Source organism: Rhinatrema bivittatum, chromosome 3, assembly GCF_901001135.1.
Source record: "Rhinatrema bivittatum chromosome 3, aRhiBiv1.1, whole genome shotgun sequence".
Lineage (NCBI taxonomy): Eukaryota > Metazoa > Chordata > Amphibia > Gymnophiona > Rhinatrematidae > Rhinatrema > Rhinatrema bivittatum.
This window is the reverse complement of record NC_042617.1, coordinates 501,235,017-501,255,418: the sequence shown is the minus strand read 5'-3', so window position 1 is coordinate 501,255,418 and position 20,402 is coordinate 501,235,017. Positions and strand designations below refer to the sequence as shown.

The following is a 20,402-nucleotide window of genomic DNA, read 5'->3' as shown; positions in this document are numbered from 1 at the left end:
GGGGAATTGGATTCAGACAGCAACCATCGAGGGCCGTGACGTTTACGGTCTGTGGAACTAATGAGAATGGGGGTAACCTGCACAGAGCAGTAGTTACTACCCTTATCAGAAGACATAGGATTACTACCCTTAACCAATACGTGTTTTGATGCAACTGCAGCATTGCTCTCTGCTTCAAAGGAGAGGGGGGTGGGGGCTGAAAAGGAAAGAGAAATTTGGATTCAGAGACAACCAGCACGAGCCATGACTTTTTGCAGTCTGGAGTACTGATGCTCAGACATTAAGGAAAAAACACAGGACTGCTTCTACGGCCAAGTCCATAAACAAAGCAAATTAAGCAGCACTGACTGGTACATGGGGGTAACCCTGCACGGTGCCAGCAGAAACTACCATGGGAGCTCGCTGGGCAGACTGGATGGACCATTGGTCCTTTTCTGCCGTCCTTTCTATGTTTCTATGAATTACTAGGTCAGGGTACCCTCATTACTTCACTTCCCTTTTGAAGGCAGCGGAAACCATGGGCTCTCTGCATGCTCCCTGCTTTTCAGAAACACACACACACTTGCACTATTCATAGAGTCCTTTTCTGTACTTTTGAAACCATGGGGTTCAAAATTGAAGAAAAAAATTCTACATATAGAGTATATTAGCTTTTTGCTGTGTTGACTGATATGGTTTGTCTTATTTAGGTTTTTCTATTTGACATATTAAAAAAAAACCCCAAAAACCTAGGGACAAGGGAGGGGTAAATAGATGTCCTCATGTTTTTAATGAACTGTTTTCTTCTATTTTGCAAGACGACTGGCTTAATAAGTCCACTATTTTCTTTTGGAACAAATGTGTGTGGGGCTGGTGGAGCCTTGCCCTCCTCCTGCCCGCCTGCTTGGCTCAGGGCCTGAGTTTCATTTGGTTTCGGACAGATGGGCACAGAGGATGCTGGTCTCTAACCATAGTCCATCTACTACAGCTGGGGATACTGAAGCGGTAAGAGATGCACGCATGATTCCCAGTGGAAGTGTTGTTGATTCTGCAGGCCTCTGGTCACCTGCTCCTTCATTTTAATTTCACTCCCTAGGTGGAAGCACTGTGGCACTCTAGTAGTTAAACCAAAGAGCTATACTCTACTGATAACCTCCTCCTACTGTAAACAGGATGCTGGTATTTTAAAGGAAGGGTACTTGCAAAAAACTTCATTTTAGATGCTAATGGAATCAGCACAGACAGTTTCATATTACCATTGCTTTATTCGCTTTGGGGTTTTATTTAAAATTAGTGCATCAACAACTGTAAGGTGAATGCTGGGAAGGTGACCATAAAAACAAATGGTGCATAGCTTTTATTCCAAAACAATTTGTGGAAATAGAAGAAATAAAGTTTTAGGACAAATGAAAAAGGAGATCTAGGAATGAAATCAAAATGAAGCAACTTAGCAGAGAAACATTGATGTTTTGAACTCTGTCCAGATTTTCTGTCTCTGCTTTTCCCACCATTCCTGCATTCATTTTCATACAAGGATCTCTAATCGGTCGTAAAACGAACAAATAAAAATGATACATAGAAAATGATATTACATATAACATAAACATAAATTAATTAATAAAATGTAATAATCCTTTTTATTAAAAAGACATTCTTCAGCCATAAAAATCAATTCTTGTATATCTTGGTAAGTATAGTTTTCAGAAATTTTTGGGCTTATAAAAGTTTGGTGAAAGGTGAAATTAAGGGATATATTCTTTAGAGTTTGTGTGTGGTCTGAGGGTAATAAGCAAGCCAGAGATAGTTAAATCTAGTGTCTGTCTTTCCCACCCACTCAACCCCTGATTTTTAGGCACAAGACACTTTTACATTAAAATCAATCAGGGTCTTATCTAAAACATAATATTGTACCAGGCCCTTATTAAATGTTTAATCATCCCCTTGTAGGATACTAGCTGATTAATTGCTAAATTCAACTGTAAATTTAAAGTACTCTCATTCCAACTCCCTTAGTATTCTAAACGTAACTAGGAACTCAATAAAACTAAGATGAAGGCAGCAGTCCAGCAGCAAGAGGGGGGGCTTTCCAGTCTTTTGCATTAAGTGTCACATCTATGATTTTTACCCGCCTGTGAGAGATTGTATGTGTGCACTCGTGGCAAAGAGCTCCTGGCTCTCAGGGAACAAGTCCGATCTCTTGGAGGCTAGAGTAGCAGATTTGGAGGGAGCTGAGGGAGACAGAGAGGTACATTGACGAGACCTTCAGGGACATAGTAGCCAAGTCCCAAATCCATTCTGGCAAGCCCCAGTACTGCCTTGGATCAGAAGGTCTCCCAGTAGGAGAACATCACCCTGGCGTAGCAGGGATGTGATCCTGTAGTAAGGACCTGCTCTCCAGGTGATGTATTGGTCCTCTCGCACTGAGGACAAAATCTCCCAGGGCTACTGCCCAGGAGGGAAGGGTTAGGGCCGGCCATCATAGTTTGGTGATTCGATTATTAGAACTGTAGATAGCAGGGTGGCTGGTGGACAATGAGGACCGCCTGGTAACTTGCCTGCCTGGTGCGAAGGTGGCAGAACCTCACGCGTCACCTAGATAGGATTATAGACAGACAGTGCTGGGGAGGAGTCGGCTGTCGTGGTACATGTGGGTACCAACGACCATAGGAAAAATGTGGGAGAGAGGTTCTGGAAGCCAAATCTAGGATTTTAGGTAGGAAGCTGAAATCCAGAACCTCCAGGGGGGCATTCCTCTGAAATGCTTCCTGTTCCACGTGGCAGGTCCCCAGAGGCAGGCAGAGTTCCAGAGTTTCAATGCATGGATGAGACGATGGTGCAGGGAAGAGGGATTCAGCTTTGTAAGGAACTGGGGAAACTTTTGGTGAAAGGGGAGACTTTTCCGAAAGGATGGGCTCCACCTTAACCAGAGTTGGAACCAAGCTGCTGGCACTAACTTTCAAAAATGAGATAGCGCAGCTTTTAAACTAGAACAAGGGGGAAAGCAGACAGTCATTCAGCAGTGCATGGTTCGGAGAAATGTATCCTTGAAGGATACTAATGAAACAGGAGAGTTAGGGCATCCCAACAGAGAGGTTCCATTAAAAGCAAACAAGTTCATATGCCTATATGTAAAAAATCACCAAAGCTAATGATTTCCGAATTATCCCAACAACTGAAAAGCAGGTTGTGTTACGAGCGCGCGCGGAGCGCGGTCGTCTCAAGCAGGTGGTGTGAGCCCTTGGGCCACGGCGAGAGCCAGGGAGGAGCCCCAGCCACACCGTGGAAGGTGAGCCGGTGCTGGCATGGTGAGGCAGGCAGGAACGGAAGCCGGGGATAAGGAGCAGAGTCTGACCCTCAGCCGGAACTGCACGCCCATGGCAACCAACACTGGGAAGTTGATTGATGAACGGTCCTCCGACTGTTCCCGGCCCTTTCGGACCTGCCGCTGGGTACGGCAATGGGCGGCAGGCCGGACAGAGGACGAGGGCAGACAGAGTCCTTTACACTGAAGACATCAGAGGCAAGGACTGGTGCAGAGACATCAAAGGCAAGGACTGGTGCAGAGACATCAGAGGCAAGGGAGACATGGGCACTGTCCCTCAGGGCGCCCTACTCAGCCCACCCGCGGGACTGAGTCGCGGACCACCCCGTCCCATACGCGCCCTACTCAGCCCAGGAAGGCTGGTCGCGGACCACGCTGAGAGCGGGAGAGCACAGGGAAGATCCAGGCGAGCAGGAACTCCGATGCCGGGAGCAATGACATCCGAAGTCCCATCGACTGGCAGGCAGGGAAGCTCCAGAGCGCAGGGAAGAATCCCACCTGTTGGCCACTCCAGGGCCAAACAGGCCAGAAGGCTCAGGAGCCAGACAAGACGTAGGGCAGAACAACCGGAACTGGATCAAGAGCAGACATCAAGGCAGAGACAGGAACAGACATCAAGGCAAGGTCAGGATAAGGTACCGTCTAGGCAAGGCAGACCACGGTGGACCTGGATCAGGCAAGGTTACAGGCAACTGTAGAACCCGATCCGAAGGCAAGTAGGAACTGACAAGAAAGTCCTTTTATACAGCTGAAGTGGGTAACTCCCTGGGAGGAGTTTGCCAGGACCGCCCCTAGCTGGTCCTATAACTAAGGTGGAGAGCTGCGGGCCAGCCCCTAGGGAAAAGGGCGTGGCCGGAAACCAGGAAGTCCAAACAGCCAAGCGAGCCACAGGCAGGCCTCAGGAACAGCTAGGCCTCTCAGGCCCTGGAGCAAGTCCTGGATGGAACACAGGCGAGGCCCTGGCTTCGAAGCGGCCTCCAGTGGAAGGTGAGATACCACCTGTAGCGCAGCAACAGGGGGGATCGTAACAGGTTGTTAAAACAAGCAAAAACCACACTTTGAAATGTCTGTATGCCAATGCCAGAAGTCTAAGAAGAATAAGGGAGAGTTAGAGTATATAGCAGCAAATGATGAGATTGACATAATTGGCATCACAGAGACTTGGTGGAAGGAGGATAACCAATGGGACAGTGCTATATCAGGGTACAAATTATATCGCAATGATAGGGAGGATCAACTTGGTGGGGGTGTGGCACTTTATGTCCGGGAGGGTATAGAGTCCAACAGGATAAGATCATACAAGAGAGTAAATACTCAGTAGAATCTATATGGGTAGAAATCCCATGTGTTGGGTAGGTAAGAGTATAGTGATAGGAGTATACTACCGTCCACCTGGACAAAATGGTCAGACAGATGATGAAATGCTAAGAGAAATCAGGGGAGCAAACCAATTTGGCAGTGCAATAATAATGGGAGTTTCAATTACCCCAATATTGACTGGGTAAATGTACATCAGGATTTGCTAGAGACATAAAGTTCCTGAATGTAATAAATGATTGCTTCATGGAGCAATTGGTTCAGGAACCAACAAGAGAGGGAGCTATTTTAGATTTAATTCTTAGTGGAACGCAAGATTTGGTGAGAGAAGTAATGTGAGAGAAGTAACTGTGGTGGGGCCACTTGGCAACAGTGATCATAACATGATAAATTTAAACTAATAACTGGAAGGAGGACATAAGTAAATCTGCAGCTCTAACACTAAATTTTAAAAAGGGAAAGTTTGATAAAATGAGGAAAATAGTTAGAAAAAACTGAAAGGTGCAGCTGCAAAGGTTAAAAGTGTTCAACAGGCTTGGACATTGTTTAAAAATACAATCCTAGAGTGCAGTCCATATGTATTCCGTGCATTAAGAAAGGTGGAAGGAAGGCAAAACTATTACCGTCATGGTTAAAGGTGAGGTGAAAGGCTATTTAGCCAAAAAACATCCTTCAAAAATTGGAAGAAGGATCCATCTGAAGAAAACAGGATAAAACATAAGCATTGTCAAGGTAAGTGTAAAACATTGATAAGACAGGCGAAGAGAGAATTTGAAATGAAGTTGGCCATAGAGGCAAAAACTCATAATATAAACTTTTTAAATATATCCAAAGCAAGAAACCTGTGGAGGGAGTTGGTTGGACCATTAGATGACAGAGGGGTTAAAGGGGCTCTTAGGGAAGATAAGGCCATTGCAGAAAGACTAAATGAATTCTTTGCCTCCGTGTTTACTAATGAGGATGTTGGGGAGATACCAGTTCTGGAGATGGTTTTCAGGGGTGATGAGTCAGACGAACTGATCGAAATCACTGTGAGCCTGGAAGATGTAGTAGACCAGATTGACAAACTAAAGAGTAGCAAATCACCTGGACCGGATAGTATGCATCCTAGGGTTCTGAAGGAACTCAAAAATGAAATTTCTGATCTATTAGTTAAAATTTGTAACCTATCATTAAAATCATCCATTGTACCTGAAGACTGGAGGGTGGCCAATGTAACCCCAATATTTAAAAAAGACTCCAGGGGTGATCCGGATAACTATAGACCAGTGAGCCTCACTTCAGTGCCGGGAAAAATAGTGGAAACTATTCTCAAGATCAAAATCGTAGAGCATATAGAAAGACATGATTTAATGGGACACAGTCAACATGGATTTACCCAAGGGAAGTCTTGCTTAACAAATCTTCATTTTTTTGAAGGGGTTAATAAACATGTGGATAAAGGTGAACCGGTAGATGTAGTGTATTTGGATTTTCAGAAGGCGTTTGACAAAGTCCCTCATGAGAGGCTTCTACGAAAACTAAAAAGTCATGGGATAGGAGGCGATGTCCTTTCGTGGATTACAAACTGGTTAAAAGACAGGAAACAGAGAGTAGGATTAAATGGTCAATTTTCTCAGTGGAAAAGGGTAAATAGTGGAGTGCCTCAGGGATCTGTACTTGGACCGGTGCTTTTCAATGTATATATAAATGATTTGGAAAGGAATACGACGAGTGAGGTAATCAAATTGCAGATGATACAAAATTATTCTTAGTAGTTAAATCACAAGCAGATTGTGATACATTACAGGAGGACCTTGAGACTGGAAAATTGGGTATCCAAATGGCAGATGAAATTTAATGTAGATAAGTGCAAGGTGATTCATATAGGGAAAAATAACCCTGCTGTAGTTACACGATGTTAAGTTCCATTTAGGAGCTACTACCCTGGAAAGAGATCTGGGCATCATAGTGGATAAAACATTGAAATCGTTGGCTCAGTGTGCTGCACCAGTCAAAAAAGCAAACAATGTTAGGAATTATTAAAAAGGAATGGTGAATAAACGGAAAATGTCATAATGCTTCTATCGCTCCATGCAGAGACCGCACCTTGAATACTGTATACAATTCTGGTCACCACATCTCAAAAAAGATATAGTTGCGATGGAGAAGGTACAGAGAAGAACAACCAAAATGATAAAGGGGATGGAATGACTCCCCTATGAGGAAAGACTAAAGAGGTTAGGACTGTTCAGGTTGAAGAAGAGACTGCTGAGTGGGGATATGATAGAGGTGTTTAAAATCATGAGAGTTCTAGGACAGGTAAATGTGAATTGGTTATTTACTCTCTCGGATAATAGGACTAGGGGGCACTACCTGAAATTAGCATGTAGCACATTTAAAACTAATTGAAGAAAATTCTTTTTCACTCAACGCATAATTAAACTCTAGAATTTATTGCCAGGGGATGTGGTTAGTGCAGTTAGTGTAGCTGAGTTTTAAAAAGTTTGGATAAGTTCTTGGAGGGGAAGTCCATTACCTGCTATTAATCAAGTTGACTTAGAAAATAGCCACTGCTATTACTAGTATCAGTAGCATGGGATATACTTAGTTTTTGGGTACTTGTAGCCTGGGATTGACCACTGTTGAAAACAGGATGCTGGGCTTGGTCTGACCCAGTATGGCAATTTCTTATGTTCTTGTGTACATCAGGCTCTCTATGGGGAATGTCTGACTTTTTTGAAAAAACTGTACTTAATTTACTGCCCACAGCATGCCTTACGTTTATAATCCTGCGTTGTCATGCGCAAACCCAATGAGAGAGAGAGAGTTCCAAAGAGTCGGAGTGACTTGGTAAAAGGCACAGCAATTTGTCTTCTGCAACCATTGTTCCAGGGGCAAAGGCAGCTTTGTTGCAGCAGACAAGTCGCTGCGCCCCTTTTCTAGGTCGCTCTGACTCTTTGGAACTCTCTCCCATCAGATTTGGTCATGATGGTGCAGGATTATAAATGTTTTAGGAAATGTTGAGGATACGCTTGTTTAAGGATGTTTAATTTAGGACATTGTGATACTTGTTTGAAGAAATTACGTTTTATTGTTGCTGTTGTAATCTGCTTCAAGCAAAGTTTGGTAATGAATGTGGAATATACCGGTACATTATTGTAACTAAATAGTTGATGGAGGAAATGCTTTTTGCTGTCAGTCTATACATCGAGTAGAAGTTTGCAGGTATTAGAAATGCCCTGTTGGACTGAATCAAGTCTCTCTTCTTATCCAGACACTGGGATGTGCTATGGGCAGCTGGAGGAGGAGATGGAAGACCCCCCCGCGCTGGGGATCTGGTCCTACAGCAGGGAGACCTGATGGTGCTGCGGCTCCTGGAAGCTCTGCTTCAGGCACTGCCCCACCTGCTGCTGCAGACGTACATTTACCTTGCGGTAGAGCAGACAGACGCTTTCCCAGGTAAATGAGCAGTAAGAGAGAATCATGAGGAATAGGCTGATGCCCTAGAATAGGCTGGAATCCAGCATTAGTGGATATGTGTTCCTCACTGTCCCCTTCCTCCAGCCATACTGCACTGGTCTCTGGCTGCTGTGAGACAGCCAGTGTTTGGGTAGGAGGCCACACTGGAGTGAGCTGGTGATGGTAGCTGAGAGAGCCTCTCCTACTCTCAACCGAACTAGTGCCGCTGCATGCTGTAAGGGGGGAACCTTGTCCTGCAGACAGCGCCATCTGGACCAAGTTATCTCTGTTCTGCCCAGGGTCATGTTTTGCAGGAGTAAGGATGTTAATCCCAGTGTCCAGGTTAGATTCCAGTACAGAGTGCACAGACTGGCCTGCTGATATCTCACCCTTTTAGAAGCAGCTACATTTAGGTTTGGCAAGCTCTGTTCCCTTCAGTGTTTTGATTGTTCCTTCTTAATTTAGGTGTGCAGGGCTTTGCACAGAAAGCACTAGGGAAATGAAAAAATACCACCTGCTTATTTTCTGAGGAAAAAATGTTGTTTTGATCCTGAATTTTTTTTTTTTTTGGGAAATTATAGATGTTGAGGTCATTTAATTAATCAAATGGTTTGTTTGGGTAACCTTTGGTGTTAGCTGGAGAAAACCCGAGATTTGAATATTTCCTCCCATTCCCCGGCTACATTTTGCCAGAGTTAACTCACTGATCACACCACATTTTTCCTGGGTAAAGAGCAGTGGCACTGGGGGCATTCCCAGGGTGCAGTTTCAAGTCTTCCTGGGGAGTGCTGATGTTCAGTGCTACCCAGACAGAATTAAGCCAATTGGACTAATACTTGTCATTAGGTTAGCTGAATAATGTTATTCACTTATATTTAGTGGAACACTTATTTGGGTAATTTCCACTGAATATCCAGTTAGCTTTCCTGGTAACTTTCCCCAGATAACTTTCGTGCTTGCCATCTTACTCAATCTAGACCTCATTGTAAGTAACAGAATTATCCATGAACACAAAACATTTTCCAAGAATAGATTCTAACAATAGTTCACAGCAAACTGTGACATGCTTTACAAATATTTTTGCCACTGACCCGTTGTAAGCGGAAATGCATTTACCACAAATCATTAATGCTGGGCTATAAGCAGAATTGGGCGCTAGTTTGCTGTTACCTGTGCACCTGGACCCCAGCTCTTTTTTTAAGGCTTCTCCGGTCTCTAAAAGAGAGAGTGCGAGACCTTTCACACTATCCATGCTGCCAATTTATAATTCTCCTGACAAAATGTTGAGTGTGGCTAAAATTATAACTGCAGACTTTCACTGGATTTGTGAAGCTGAATGGGTTTGAATAGCTCCAAAATAGTGGATCAAATGCTAGCTCCATCAAAATGTGCTGCTGGTAAACTTAAAATATAATTCTGGGGTCAGCCTTGCTGCTTAGTGGCAAGTGCTGTGTGCTGCCACGTGTGGGATTTGGGTTTGATTCCTGGGCCGGGACTCTGCTCCCCACAACCAGCTGGGGATGCTGCGGAGACAATGGGCCTCATTTTCCAAGCACTTTACCGCGTGCGATAAATTCGCAAATCGCGTTAACAGCTGTTAACGCGATTTGCGAATGCAAATTAGTCATTTGGTATTCAGGGGGCGGAGTTGGGGCGGAGCATATGTAAAGCGGGAACCTGTGTATCGTGTGCGGCGAAACAGCCACAGTGTTAGCGCGGCTGCTATCGCGGCTAATAACTACAACTCCAACTTCGCGTTATGGACTGCGCTACGGGCCAGAAAAGGATTATCGCCATCCACGATAGTCCCAGACAGCCTGTTTCAGGCTCCCGGGAGAGAGAGAGAGAGAGAGATATATATATATATATATTCCACATGAGACCTACGGACAGAACAGTGGTCTCTAGTGCAGATTTGCTGGCCGTCGGAGTGAGGACGCTCACTCCAAGAAGTGGTTTGGCCAACATTCTCTCCACCTAGCATGTTGTTGCCCAAGTAGAGTTTCCATCAAGCTAGGTAGAGAGAACGTTGGCCAAACCACTTCTTGGAGTGAGCGTCCTCACTCAGACGGCCAGCAAATCTGCACTAGAGACCACTGTTCTGTCCGTAGGTCTCATGTGGAATGCGAAAGTGGCCCCCAACCCCCGACGCTCATACCTAATCCCCACCCCGAGTTAGTAGGTAGCCCTCCCATAGGGATTCAAATACCTATGTAGGGCATAGGCACTATAGTAAGTCCCTCTCCCCCTCCCCCCCCCCCCTCCCCCTCCCCCTCCCCCTCTCTCCCGAAACAGGCTGTCTGGGACTATCGTGGCCTGAAAGAATCATCGTGCACTGGGAAAACATCGCGTGCGGCGCTAATGTTTTCGTGAATGGCGAAAACATCACCGCACGCGATGTTTCCCCACTGCACGAAAGAAGCCTCATTTGCATTGGTAACGCCCCCTAATGCGTTACCAATGCGATATTGGAAAATAAGGCCCAATGTTCACATCCCCAGGGAGGGGAGGAAGTCTCACCCATCAAATAGAATTGACACCCAGTGGCCAGACTTACAGTCTGCGTTAGCCAGGTGCTGGAAGGTGCTGCAGTTCGTGGCCAAAGCTGAGTATTGTCGCCAGGCAGGCTGGTTGGAAATAAAAACATAGGGGAAAAGCCTAAGTGAAGGCTCATGGCAATGTAGACCAAGAGAGGCAGGTTCCAATTGACTGAAACAGCAAAGGAGCCAGGAAGAAATTTGCCAAATACAATTTTTTAAAAATTGTTTTTAAATAGCAGAATAAGCACAGGAGACCTGATTAAATCATCACCAGGTAGAATAACTAAGAGGGTCATTCATCAAAATGCATTGGGGCCTTAACGCGGGAACGCATGCGATAAATAGCGCATCGCGAGATGCGTATGCAAGTTTTGAGAATTTAGTCAAAAGGGAGGCGTTTGGGCGGAGTTTATGAGAATGAGGGGTGCTTCATGTTATGTGCGATAGCGTAACGCCAGATGCTGTGTTATATGCCCGAACCGGGATTTACGCTAAATAATGCAAATCCGGTTTCAAGAGAGAGAGATCCTCTGGGGAAGCACACATATTAGTCAACTTTTTATACCGCAGTAGGAGGATCAGCAAGTAACTCAAGGTGAGGTTTTGGTGGTGGTCTAGGTTTTGGGGGCCAGTTTTACATGCAGTCAGATGTTCTAACAGCACATTCCCTGTATGTACCCAGATCAGACCAAGAAAACAAAGAGGTAGGCGATCTATGATAGCCGTCAGGAAAACAGAAGAGAATAGATGCCTCAGTGTTTTTTCAATATTTATTAAAACAGAGATGTGTTCACGAAATGCCCGACTCAGGCCGAGTTTCGCAGCTTGACAGCCACTGCCTCAGGGGCTACAATTAAACCAGACAAAAGATTACTTATACAAATGAAAAATCGAATTCTCCAAAATAATGGACATGTTAGTCATTCGTGTGGGCGTGTCTAAGCGATACCTGTTGTCAATCAAACCTAGATTTAGCTCCAATTCTAAAGGTACAAATTTAAAAGTATGAAGCACTGTTATTATAAGCATATATTAAAATATAAATTTTTTTTTAAAAATTATGAACAATGTATAGCTCACATACAGTCATTAATGTTTAAGAAACAACAAAAGAATTCTTTAAAAAAAAACTTAATATCCAAAAAACACCACATATACATTAACATATCAAAAATGTACTAAACATTCTACATCACAAATATTTATAAAAGCAACCAAAGCAATAAAAATATTTTATTCAGCAAACTACCTATAAGAAAAATTCTTTATATAAACAATTCTTTATATAAAAAGTTTTTTAATGAAAATATCTGAGATCTTAGTGATAATTTAAAAAGATTTTTACTTTTTATAAAAACTTTTTAATATTTATAAGATCTTAATGATGTTGTTTATTATTGGTGTTAGTTTAAAAGATTGATGTAATCCTTATATGACTTTTGTCTGGTTTAATTGTAGCCCCTGAGGCAGCGGCTGTCGGGCATTTCGTGAACACATCTCTGTTTTAATTAGGGGTGTGCATTCGTTTTCAACATATATGTAAAACGCAACGTAATTTTTTTTTTTAACTTAAAAAAGTGATGAGGCGAAAACGATCGGATTTTCCAACTTATTCAACATAGCTATGTTGAATACGTTGGAAATCGCGATTGTTGATCCTAAATAAAAATTTAAACCCCTCACCCTCCTTAATCCCCCCCCCCAAGACTTACCAAAACTCCCCAAGCTGGCCAAAAGTTCCGTGAGGGTCCGGGAGCGGACGCACGGGGAATCACGTGACGTCGGCGTCACGTCGGAGTGACGCGACATCACGTGATTCCCCGCGCGTCCGCTCCCGGACCCTCGTTGGACCAAACGGCACTTTTGGCCAGCTTGGGGGGGTCAGGAGGGCCCCCCCAAGCTGGCCAAAAGTGCCGTTTGGGTCCAACGAGGGGTCCGGAGCGGAACCGCGGGTGGACCACGTGACGTCGGCGTCATGTCGGAGTGACGCGACGTCACGTGATTCCCCGCGCGTCCGCTCCCGGACCCTCACGGAACTTTTTGGCAGCTTGGGGAGTAGTTTGGTAAGTCTTGGGGGGGGGGGGATTAAGGAGGGTGAGGTGTTTAAATTTTTATTTAGGGAATCGGTGCACGTATGGACATAGACTCAACTTATGGAATTGTACATATGTCCATATTGACCCCCCCCTTTCGACTTATGGACTTATGAACTTAAACTTTTGGTCTGCACATCCCTAGTTTTAATAAATATTGAAAAAAGACTGAGGCATCTATTCTTTTCTGTTTTCCTGTACCCAGATCAGTCCAGACTCCTGGGTTTTGCCTCCCCTCGAGCAGATGGAGACAGAGAAGTTTTCAAAACAAAACTCCGCCTTATATAGGATGGTGCCACCTACAATCCGGCAATATCTCTCTGTCTCCACAGATAGTGGAGGTGCAAAACCTACAGTCTGGTCTGTGTGATTAGTTTTATTATAGGAGTTAGTCAGAATTAGGTTGTATTTGTTTTGCTTCTGGCTTGGTCAATTTTGCTTTTTTAAAAAAAAAAAAGGGGGGGGGGGGAGACTTTAACATTAAGGAGCAGTGTGGTCGTCAGCCTCCCAGGGGGTCGTAAGGTCCTGAGAGGGCCATCCCCCACTGGTGTTGAGGCAGCTGCAAGACAGGGTTGAGGGCCCTATTATCTCCCTTTGGCAGCTTTGGGTGCGACACCGGGGAGCCCGGTTCACTCCACCCTGCAGGATCAGCACCTTGAACCACTGCCGGGCAGTTTTTTGGGTTCTGTGTCATTTTTTCTTCTCCGATGCCGCGATCTGCCTCGTGCTGCGCGTGCGGCTCGGCCTGCACGCATCTCTCTCGTGAGGGCCTTTGCTCTGCCTGTCTGCCGGCGGGGAGGGTCAGGGATCCTCTGGAGCCGCGAAAATTAGAAATATTGCAAAACTGTCTACTCCACTTTTTGCAGGGAAAGCTGATGCTGGTCAGGCTGGGGTCGACCTGTTCCCGCTCAGTGCGGGAACAGAGGCCATTTTGCAGACATTCAGGTCTGCAACTCAGGCAGCCATGGGCGAGGGGATTTTATCGCCTCTTTCTCCTCAGAAAAGGTTTTCCGGAGAAAGGGAACCTTTGCAGCATGATTCCCCTGCAACGGAGGATGGCCCCGAGGGGGTTTCTGACTCCTCTTCCTCTTTTTCCTTGTTTTATTGTTCCATAAGGCTTTTAAAGCGAGGAAGTCAGGAAATCTACAGCCTGGAGGAAAGTTCGCCTCTCTGGGTTCCAAGCCTCAGTCTAGGAAACGGTCCAGTTCTAAGGGTAGTCCAGGGCCATCTAAACCTAACCTGGGGTCCCTCAGCCTGATACTGATACTTCTGGGCAGGATACAGGCCCAGGGGACCCGGACCTTCTGTCCAAGCCCCCGCAGGGGGTGGATGCAGACCCTGATCTGCAGCACAAGGGTCAGCCAGGGTTCACATGTTGCGGATGGCGATGATCCTAAGGTGGTTCGCCTCCTTCAGAAGGAGGAGCTTGGGCCACTTATCCCTTCTATTCTAGCTGAGCTGGGCATTGAGGGTCCACCTGAGGAATACAAACTGGAGGGCTATGGATCCTGTCTTGTTGGGCCTGAGAGGTCCTGCAACTGCCTTTCCTTTTCATTTCTCGGCTACAGACTTGCTGTTCCGGGAATGGGATACCCCGGAGCTGGGCTTGAAGATGAGTAAGGCCATGGATAAACTATATTCTCTGCTGGAGGATGCTCTGGACCTGCTGCAGGTGCCCAAGGTAAATGTGGCGGAGTCCGCGGTTACCAAAAAAAACATGATCCCTCTTACAGGGGCAACAGCACTCAAAGACCTGCAGGACAGGAAGTTAGAGGTGCAGCTTAAGAGGATATTTGAGGCTTCAGCACTGGGTGTTAGGGCAGCTATGTGCAGCAACTTTGCATTGCGAGTGGGCCTCCACTGGGTGCAGCAGTTAAAAGTCAACGCTGGTTTCTCGAATGAGGAGGCTGCCCAAGCAGGCTGTCTGGAAGCCTCAGTGGCCTACTGTGCTGATGTCTTTCATGACTTGTTGCGGACGTCGGCAAGATCCATGGTATTGGCGGTCTCAGCCTATAGACTCCTGTGATTAAGAAATTGGTCGGCGGACATTTCCTCCAAGGCGCAGCTAGGATCTTTGCCCTTCAAGGGTAAATTGCTTTTTGGAAAGGACTTGGAAGATATGATTCAGTCTCTGGGCGAGAACAAGTACATCGGTTACTGGAGGACAGTCCTCTGTCACGAGGTGCCTTTTTTATCCTGGGCCAGATTCAGAGGGAAATCGGTGGTTTCGACCAGCTAGAGTGCCTATTTTTTCCTTCGACAAGCACCAGCTAGGCAACAGTCCTGGTCCCAGTCCTTTCGTGGCCGAAGATTCGGCAGAGCCGTAACGCCCAGTCTACTTCAGGGGCCAAGTCTTCACAATGAAAGGGGCACCGGTCCATTCCTCGGTGCCTGCGTATGGGGCAGACTATCCCTATTTTCAAGGAGTGGACCAAGGTAACAATGGACCAGTGGGTGCTGACCATGATAAGAGAAGGCTACGCTTTAGATTTTGCACGGCGCCCTCAGGACCAGTTTCTCATCTCTCTCTGCGGTTACACAACCAAGCGAAGAGCGGTCCAGGACACGTTGCAGCGACTTCTGCAGCTAGGGGCCATGGTCCCAGTGCCTTCGGAGGCAAGAAGGAAGGGTCGTTACTCCATTTACTTCATAGTGCCAAAAAAAGAGGGATCCTTTCGGCCCATTCTGGACCTCAAGAGTAAACAGATGCCTCTGAATGCCACGTTTTCGCATGGAAACGCTTCGGTCAGTCATTGCCTCGGAGAGAAAGGGAGAGTTTCTGGCATCCCTGGATCTCACAGAGGCTTATCTTCATATAGGCATCCATCCGGATCACCAGCAGTTTCTTCGCTTTTCAAATTCTGGGCCAGCACTTTTCAGTTTCGAGCTATGCCCTTCGGTCTTGCCACCACACCCAGGACATTCCACCAAGGTGATGGTGGTGGCAGCCATCTCCGAGGGAAGTAATTCTGGTGGCATCCTACTTGGACAATGGCCTGATCTGAGGCGAAATACGGAATGTCTTGCTCGGGAGGCGATTCACAGTGTGCTTCCAGCTGCTTCAGTCGCTGGGCTTGGTTTGTCAACCTCATCCAAGAGCAGGCTCGTGCTCTCTCAGTCCTTGGAATATTTGGGGACTCTATTCGACAACTCAGCAGGGAAGAATATTTCTTACCACAGACACATTTCCAAATTGCAAGGTCAAGTGAGAAGCTTATTGCTCAAAGTGTCCTCCCAGGCCCAGGATTACTTGCAGGTTCTCGGCTCAATGACTTCAACCTTGGAGCTGGTATACTGGGCCTTTGCTCATATGCAGCCTTTGCAGTCCGCATTGCTTTCCAGATGGAATCCAGTCTCCGAACTCTTTCATCTTCCTCTTCCAATTAATGGATGCGGCACAGTCCAGTCTCAGATTGGGTGGCTGGTTGCGGACAATCTATCCCGTGGAGTCCCCCTGGAGGTGCCCGACTGGACAGTGGTCATCACGGATGCCAGTCTCTCTGGCTGGGGGGCGGTGTGCCGGGGGAAATCGGTACAGGGATTATGGTCTCCCGAGGAGTCCCAGTGGTCGATCAATCTCTGGAGACTCGAGCGGTGTGGTTGGCGTTGCAAGCGTTTCCGTCCTCTCCTGCAGGAGAGGACGGTCAGGATTCTCTCGATCAATGCAACCACAGTGGCGTATATCAATCGCCAAGGAGGAACCAGGAGTCAACCGGTGGCGGTGGAAGCTTGACAATTGATCAGCTGGGCAGAGCAGCATTTAGTCAGCATAGGCAGCGTCTCACATTGCCGGCGTGGACAACATGCAGGCAGACTTTCTCAGCTGACACTGCCTAGATCCCGGGGAATGGGAATTGACAGACGCAAGCCTTTCAGCTCATATGCAATGCGTGGGGCACGCCCAGCATGGACCTCATGTGACGTTTTGGAATGCCAAAGCTCCATGGTTCTACGGCCGTTGCAGAGATACGGGAGCAGAAGGGGTGGGTGCCCTGGTGCTGCCCTGGCCCATCGAGGTTCTGCTGTATATATTCCCGCCTTGGCCATTGATCAGGAAGGTGCTCAGGCGAATAGAGATTCACCTGGCGGAGGTAATCCTGGTAAGCCCCGGTGTGACCAAGACGTCATTGGTTTTCAAACCTCCTCAATTGGTGGTGGAAGGGCCGCTGCGGTTTCCAGTTCTTCCAGACCTGCTGCATCAAGGGCCCGTTTGTTTGGAAGAAGTAGATCGCTTCTGTCTAGCGGCATGACTTTTTGAAAGGCCACGCTTAAGTCATAAGGGCTATTCTCCCGCTGTTGTGGCTACGCGCCTGCGCTTGAGTAAAACATCCACCAACCTCGCATTGTGTTAGAGTGTGGACGATTTTTGAGTCTTGGTGGTCTGGACCGGGAGGTAGCTCCTATCAGGGCCTCGGTATCAGATATTCTGTGCTTTCTTCAAATGGTCTGACCAAGGGTTTGTCGTGTAGCTCGCTGAGGGTACAGGTGGCGGCTCTTGGTTGTTTGCATGATACCATTCAAGGAGTAGCGTTAGTGGCGCATCCGGATGTGATCATTTCCTCCGGGGAGCAAAGCACTTGCGTCCGCCGGTGAGGCATCCTTGTCCGTCTTGGAGTCTGAATTTAGTTCTCACAAGGCTTTGCTCAGCACCCTTTGAGCCTTTGAAAAGGGTGACTCTGAAGGATCTTACCTTGAAGGTAATCTTTCTGGTAGCCATTATGTCGGCTCGCAGGGTGTTGGAGCTCCAAGCTCTTCCTGTAGGGAACCATTTTTGAGGATTTTGAATTTGGGTGTTTCCTTGCGGACAGTGCCTTCTTTTCTGCCGAAAGTGGTTTCTGCTTTTCATGTCAACCAATCGGTGGAGCTCCCGGCCTTCGCGGACTTAGACTGATCGGATGCCCTGTCTAGAGACTTGTGGAGGCTGGATGTTCGCAGAGCATTGCTGTGTTATCTGGAGGTTACCAATGACTTTCGAGTAACAGACCATCTTTTTGTACTGTGAAGTGGTCCCAAACGAGGTTGAATGGCATCTAAGACTACCATAGCTCGCTGGTTGAAGGAGGCTATCAGCTCGGCCTATTTGTTGTGGGGTAGACCTCTTCTGGCTGGGCTTTGTGCTCACTCTACTCGTTCGCAAGCGGCGTCTTGGGCGGAGTGCCAGATGGTATCGCCGCAGGAGATCTGCAGGGCGGCTACTTGGAAATCCTTGCATACATTTGCGAGGCATTACAGACTGGATGTCCATGCACCGGGTCCTGGAGGATTTGGAGAAGGTGTGCTGCGAGTGAGCCTCTCCAGATCCCATCCCAGGTAAGAAAGCGCCTAGTATATCCCAGGAGTCTGGACTGATCCAGGTACGTACAAGGAAAAGAAAATTAGTTTCTTACCTGATAATTTCATTCCTGTAGTACCCGAATCAGTCCAGCGTCCCGCCCGTCAGAGGCATGGAAGTGAGGGAGAGTCCGCTCGGTTATTATTAGTTCGCTTCAGATATGCAGAAAGTGGTTCTACAGGTTCAGGTCCTAGGAGGGTTCAGTGAACCGGTTATTTCTTTTTTCTTGTTGAAGGGTTCTTTGTACATTGTTATGGTGGTTTTTGAGAGCCATTCTGCTTTGACATTGAATAATACTTCCGGACTGTAGGTGCACCATCCTATATAAGGCGGAGTTTGTTTTGAAAATTTCTCTGTCTCCATCTGCTAGAGGGGGGGGGGGGGCAAAACCCAGGAGTCTGGACTGATCTGTGGTACTACAGAAACGAAAAATTATCAGGTAAGAAACTCATTTTCCTGTACACATCTGTGAAGATTTGACGTGATTTGGAGTGATTAAAGGTACACAAAGATGAGGTTTGTACATTGTACTCTCAACCTAGTTTGATGTACTCTCTACCTAGGTGCTATCACGCTAGGTTGAGAGTACATTGTACAAATCTCATCTTTGTGTATCTTTCCTCTCTCTAAATCACATCAGATCTTCACTGTTGTCTACTGTGCTTGTTTGTACCTCTGACTGCATTTAAAACTGCACCACCAAAACCCTACCTCGAGTTACTTGTTGACCCTCCTACAGTGACATAGTTTACTTGTATGAGAGCCTTTTAAAGAGAGTCTCTCTCCCTCTCACACCGTCCTACAGTGGCATAAATAGTTTACTTATATGAGAGCCTTTTAAAAAGTGTCTCTTTCTCAGCAGCCCAAAACATGATGCAAAATTTATACCAAAATGATGAATCTAGGTTGAAGTTTGCAATAATAAGGTTGTGATATTGTACAAATATTTCCTTTTGTCCTCCTGTGCAATGTTTGCTTTAGTTTATAGTTAGCATCAGCGTCCACTAGGCTCAATACTGCAGAACCAACCTAGCGGGAAAGAACAGAGCTGTGTTTCTTCTGCCTCACACAGCATTAGGGAGATGAGAGTGAGATTTAGATTGCCGAATGTTAACAGCTGGTGACTCTTGGTTGAAATTTGTGAAGGCACGTTTAAAACTTAGTTTGTCTGATACCCTGTGGCAGGAAGCATGGAGGACACTGTGGGTGACAGCTTTTTGACAGAGTGACTTATTTACTGGAGTAGTGTCTTAAAGATGTTTGCCCTGTGTTTCTGCCTGAAGTGACGTTAGTCTTCTTTTGGTTGGCATCTTGTTTGCAGATATTTTTTACTGATCCTGGTTTTCTGTTTCCAGCTGTGAGTGCCGGGCTGTCACTGCTGTCTCTCTCTTGGGCTCTGGTGTCGTACAGTCGCTTCATGTGTCTCATGAAACCGGGTCACCTGCATATGCCCGCAGCCGCCCTGCTGTGCCAGCTCCTTTGGCGGATGGGGATGCTTGGGACCAGGGTCATGGCTTTGATGGTCTTCGCCAGGGCTTATCGTTTCTGGGTCTTTGCGGCTGGAGGTATGATCAGTGTTCCTGTGTGTGTGCCATCTTTCTTTCCTTACTCCTGACTCAGCTGGAGGAATGTGTACTCTTGTCAGTGGAACAAAACTAGAAACAGCAGCTTTCAAAAGCAAAAACTGCAACAAAAAAAACATGCCGGAAAATGCTGCAGAAGATTTGCTGGTGTCAGGATGTGGCTCTGTGTTAGAAAAATGGAGATTTAATCCTTGTCAGGAGGCACATTGCTTGAAAAATGCACGGGTCCCAAGTAAGATTTTTTTTTTTTTTTGTCAAAATTGAGTACCAGCTTAATTTCTGTTTCTTTCTAAAATGATGAAATTTGTGAATACACTGATACTTAGCTTTAAAGCAACAATTCAGCATGGCTGAGAACTTATTTGACTGTTTAAATTGGTGAGGTAGCCAGAAATATAAAATTGTACAATAACCTACCAATCTGTTGTCTACTTCCTACTCTTCTCAATACCTACTTACAGAGGCACTCACAGCCCCATATACATATTTTCTCTCTTGGCCTCTCTCTGCACTGTTAGATACTGCAGCAGCAGTGGAAGACTGATGGTTTTACACTCTCCCCCTCTAGTAAGGGGCAGACTCTGTAGAGAGAGGCAGCAGGCAGAGAGTCATTGCCGCTTTGCAGATGGTTAGATACAAAAATGATATGATAATATATCTATAATAATCTTTATCAAAAATATAAAGCTACAAAAAATACAAAATAAAATTTATATTCACAGGAGTATATCCACAATTCTAAACATCAGTATCAACATTGTTTTATAAATTTGTATCTGTATGGCTTTTTTGGTT

General features: G+C 46.1%; 1 protein-coding gene across 1 annotated transcript in view; it reads left to right on the top strand.

Annotated features, from left to right (window-relative positions):
• Positions 1-805: 805 nt before the first annotated feature.
• The window catches only part of XKR5 (XK related 5), a 33,998-nt gene continuing 14,401 nt past the window's right edge, over positions 806-20,402 (top strand). Inside the window, 3 exon segments of the mRNA XM_029597029.1 lie at positions 806-984; positions 7,875-8,059; positions 19,380-19,589. Of these exon segments, the coding sequence (XP_029452889.1) occupies positions 7,960-8,059; positions 19,380-19,589 (310 nt within the window). The 5' untranslated portion in view covers positions 806-984; positions 7,875-7,959.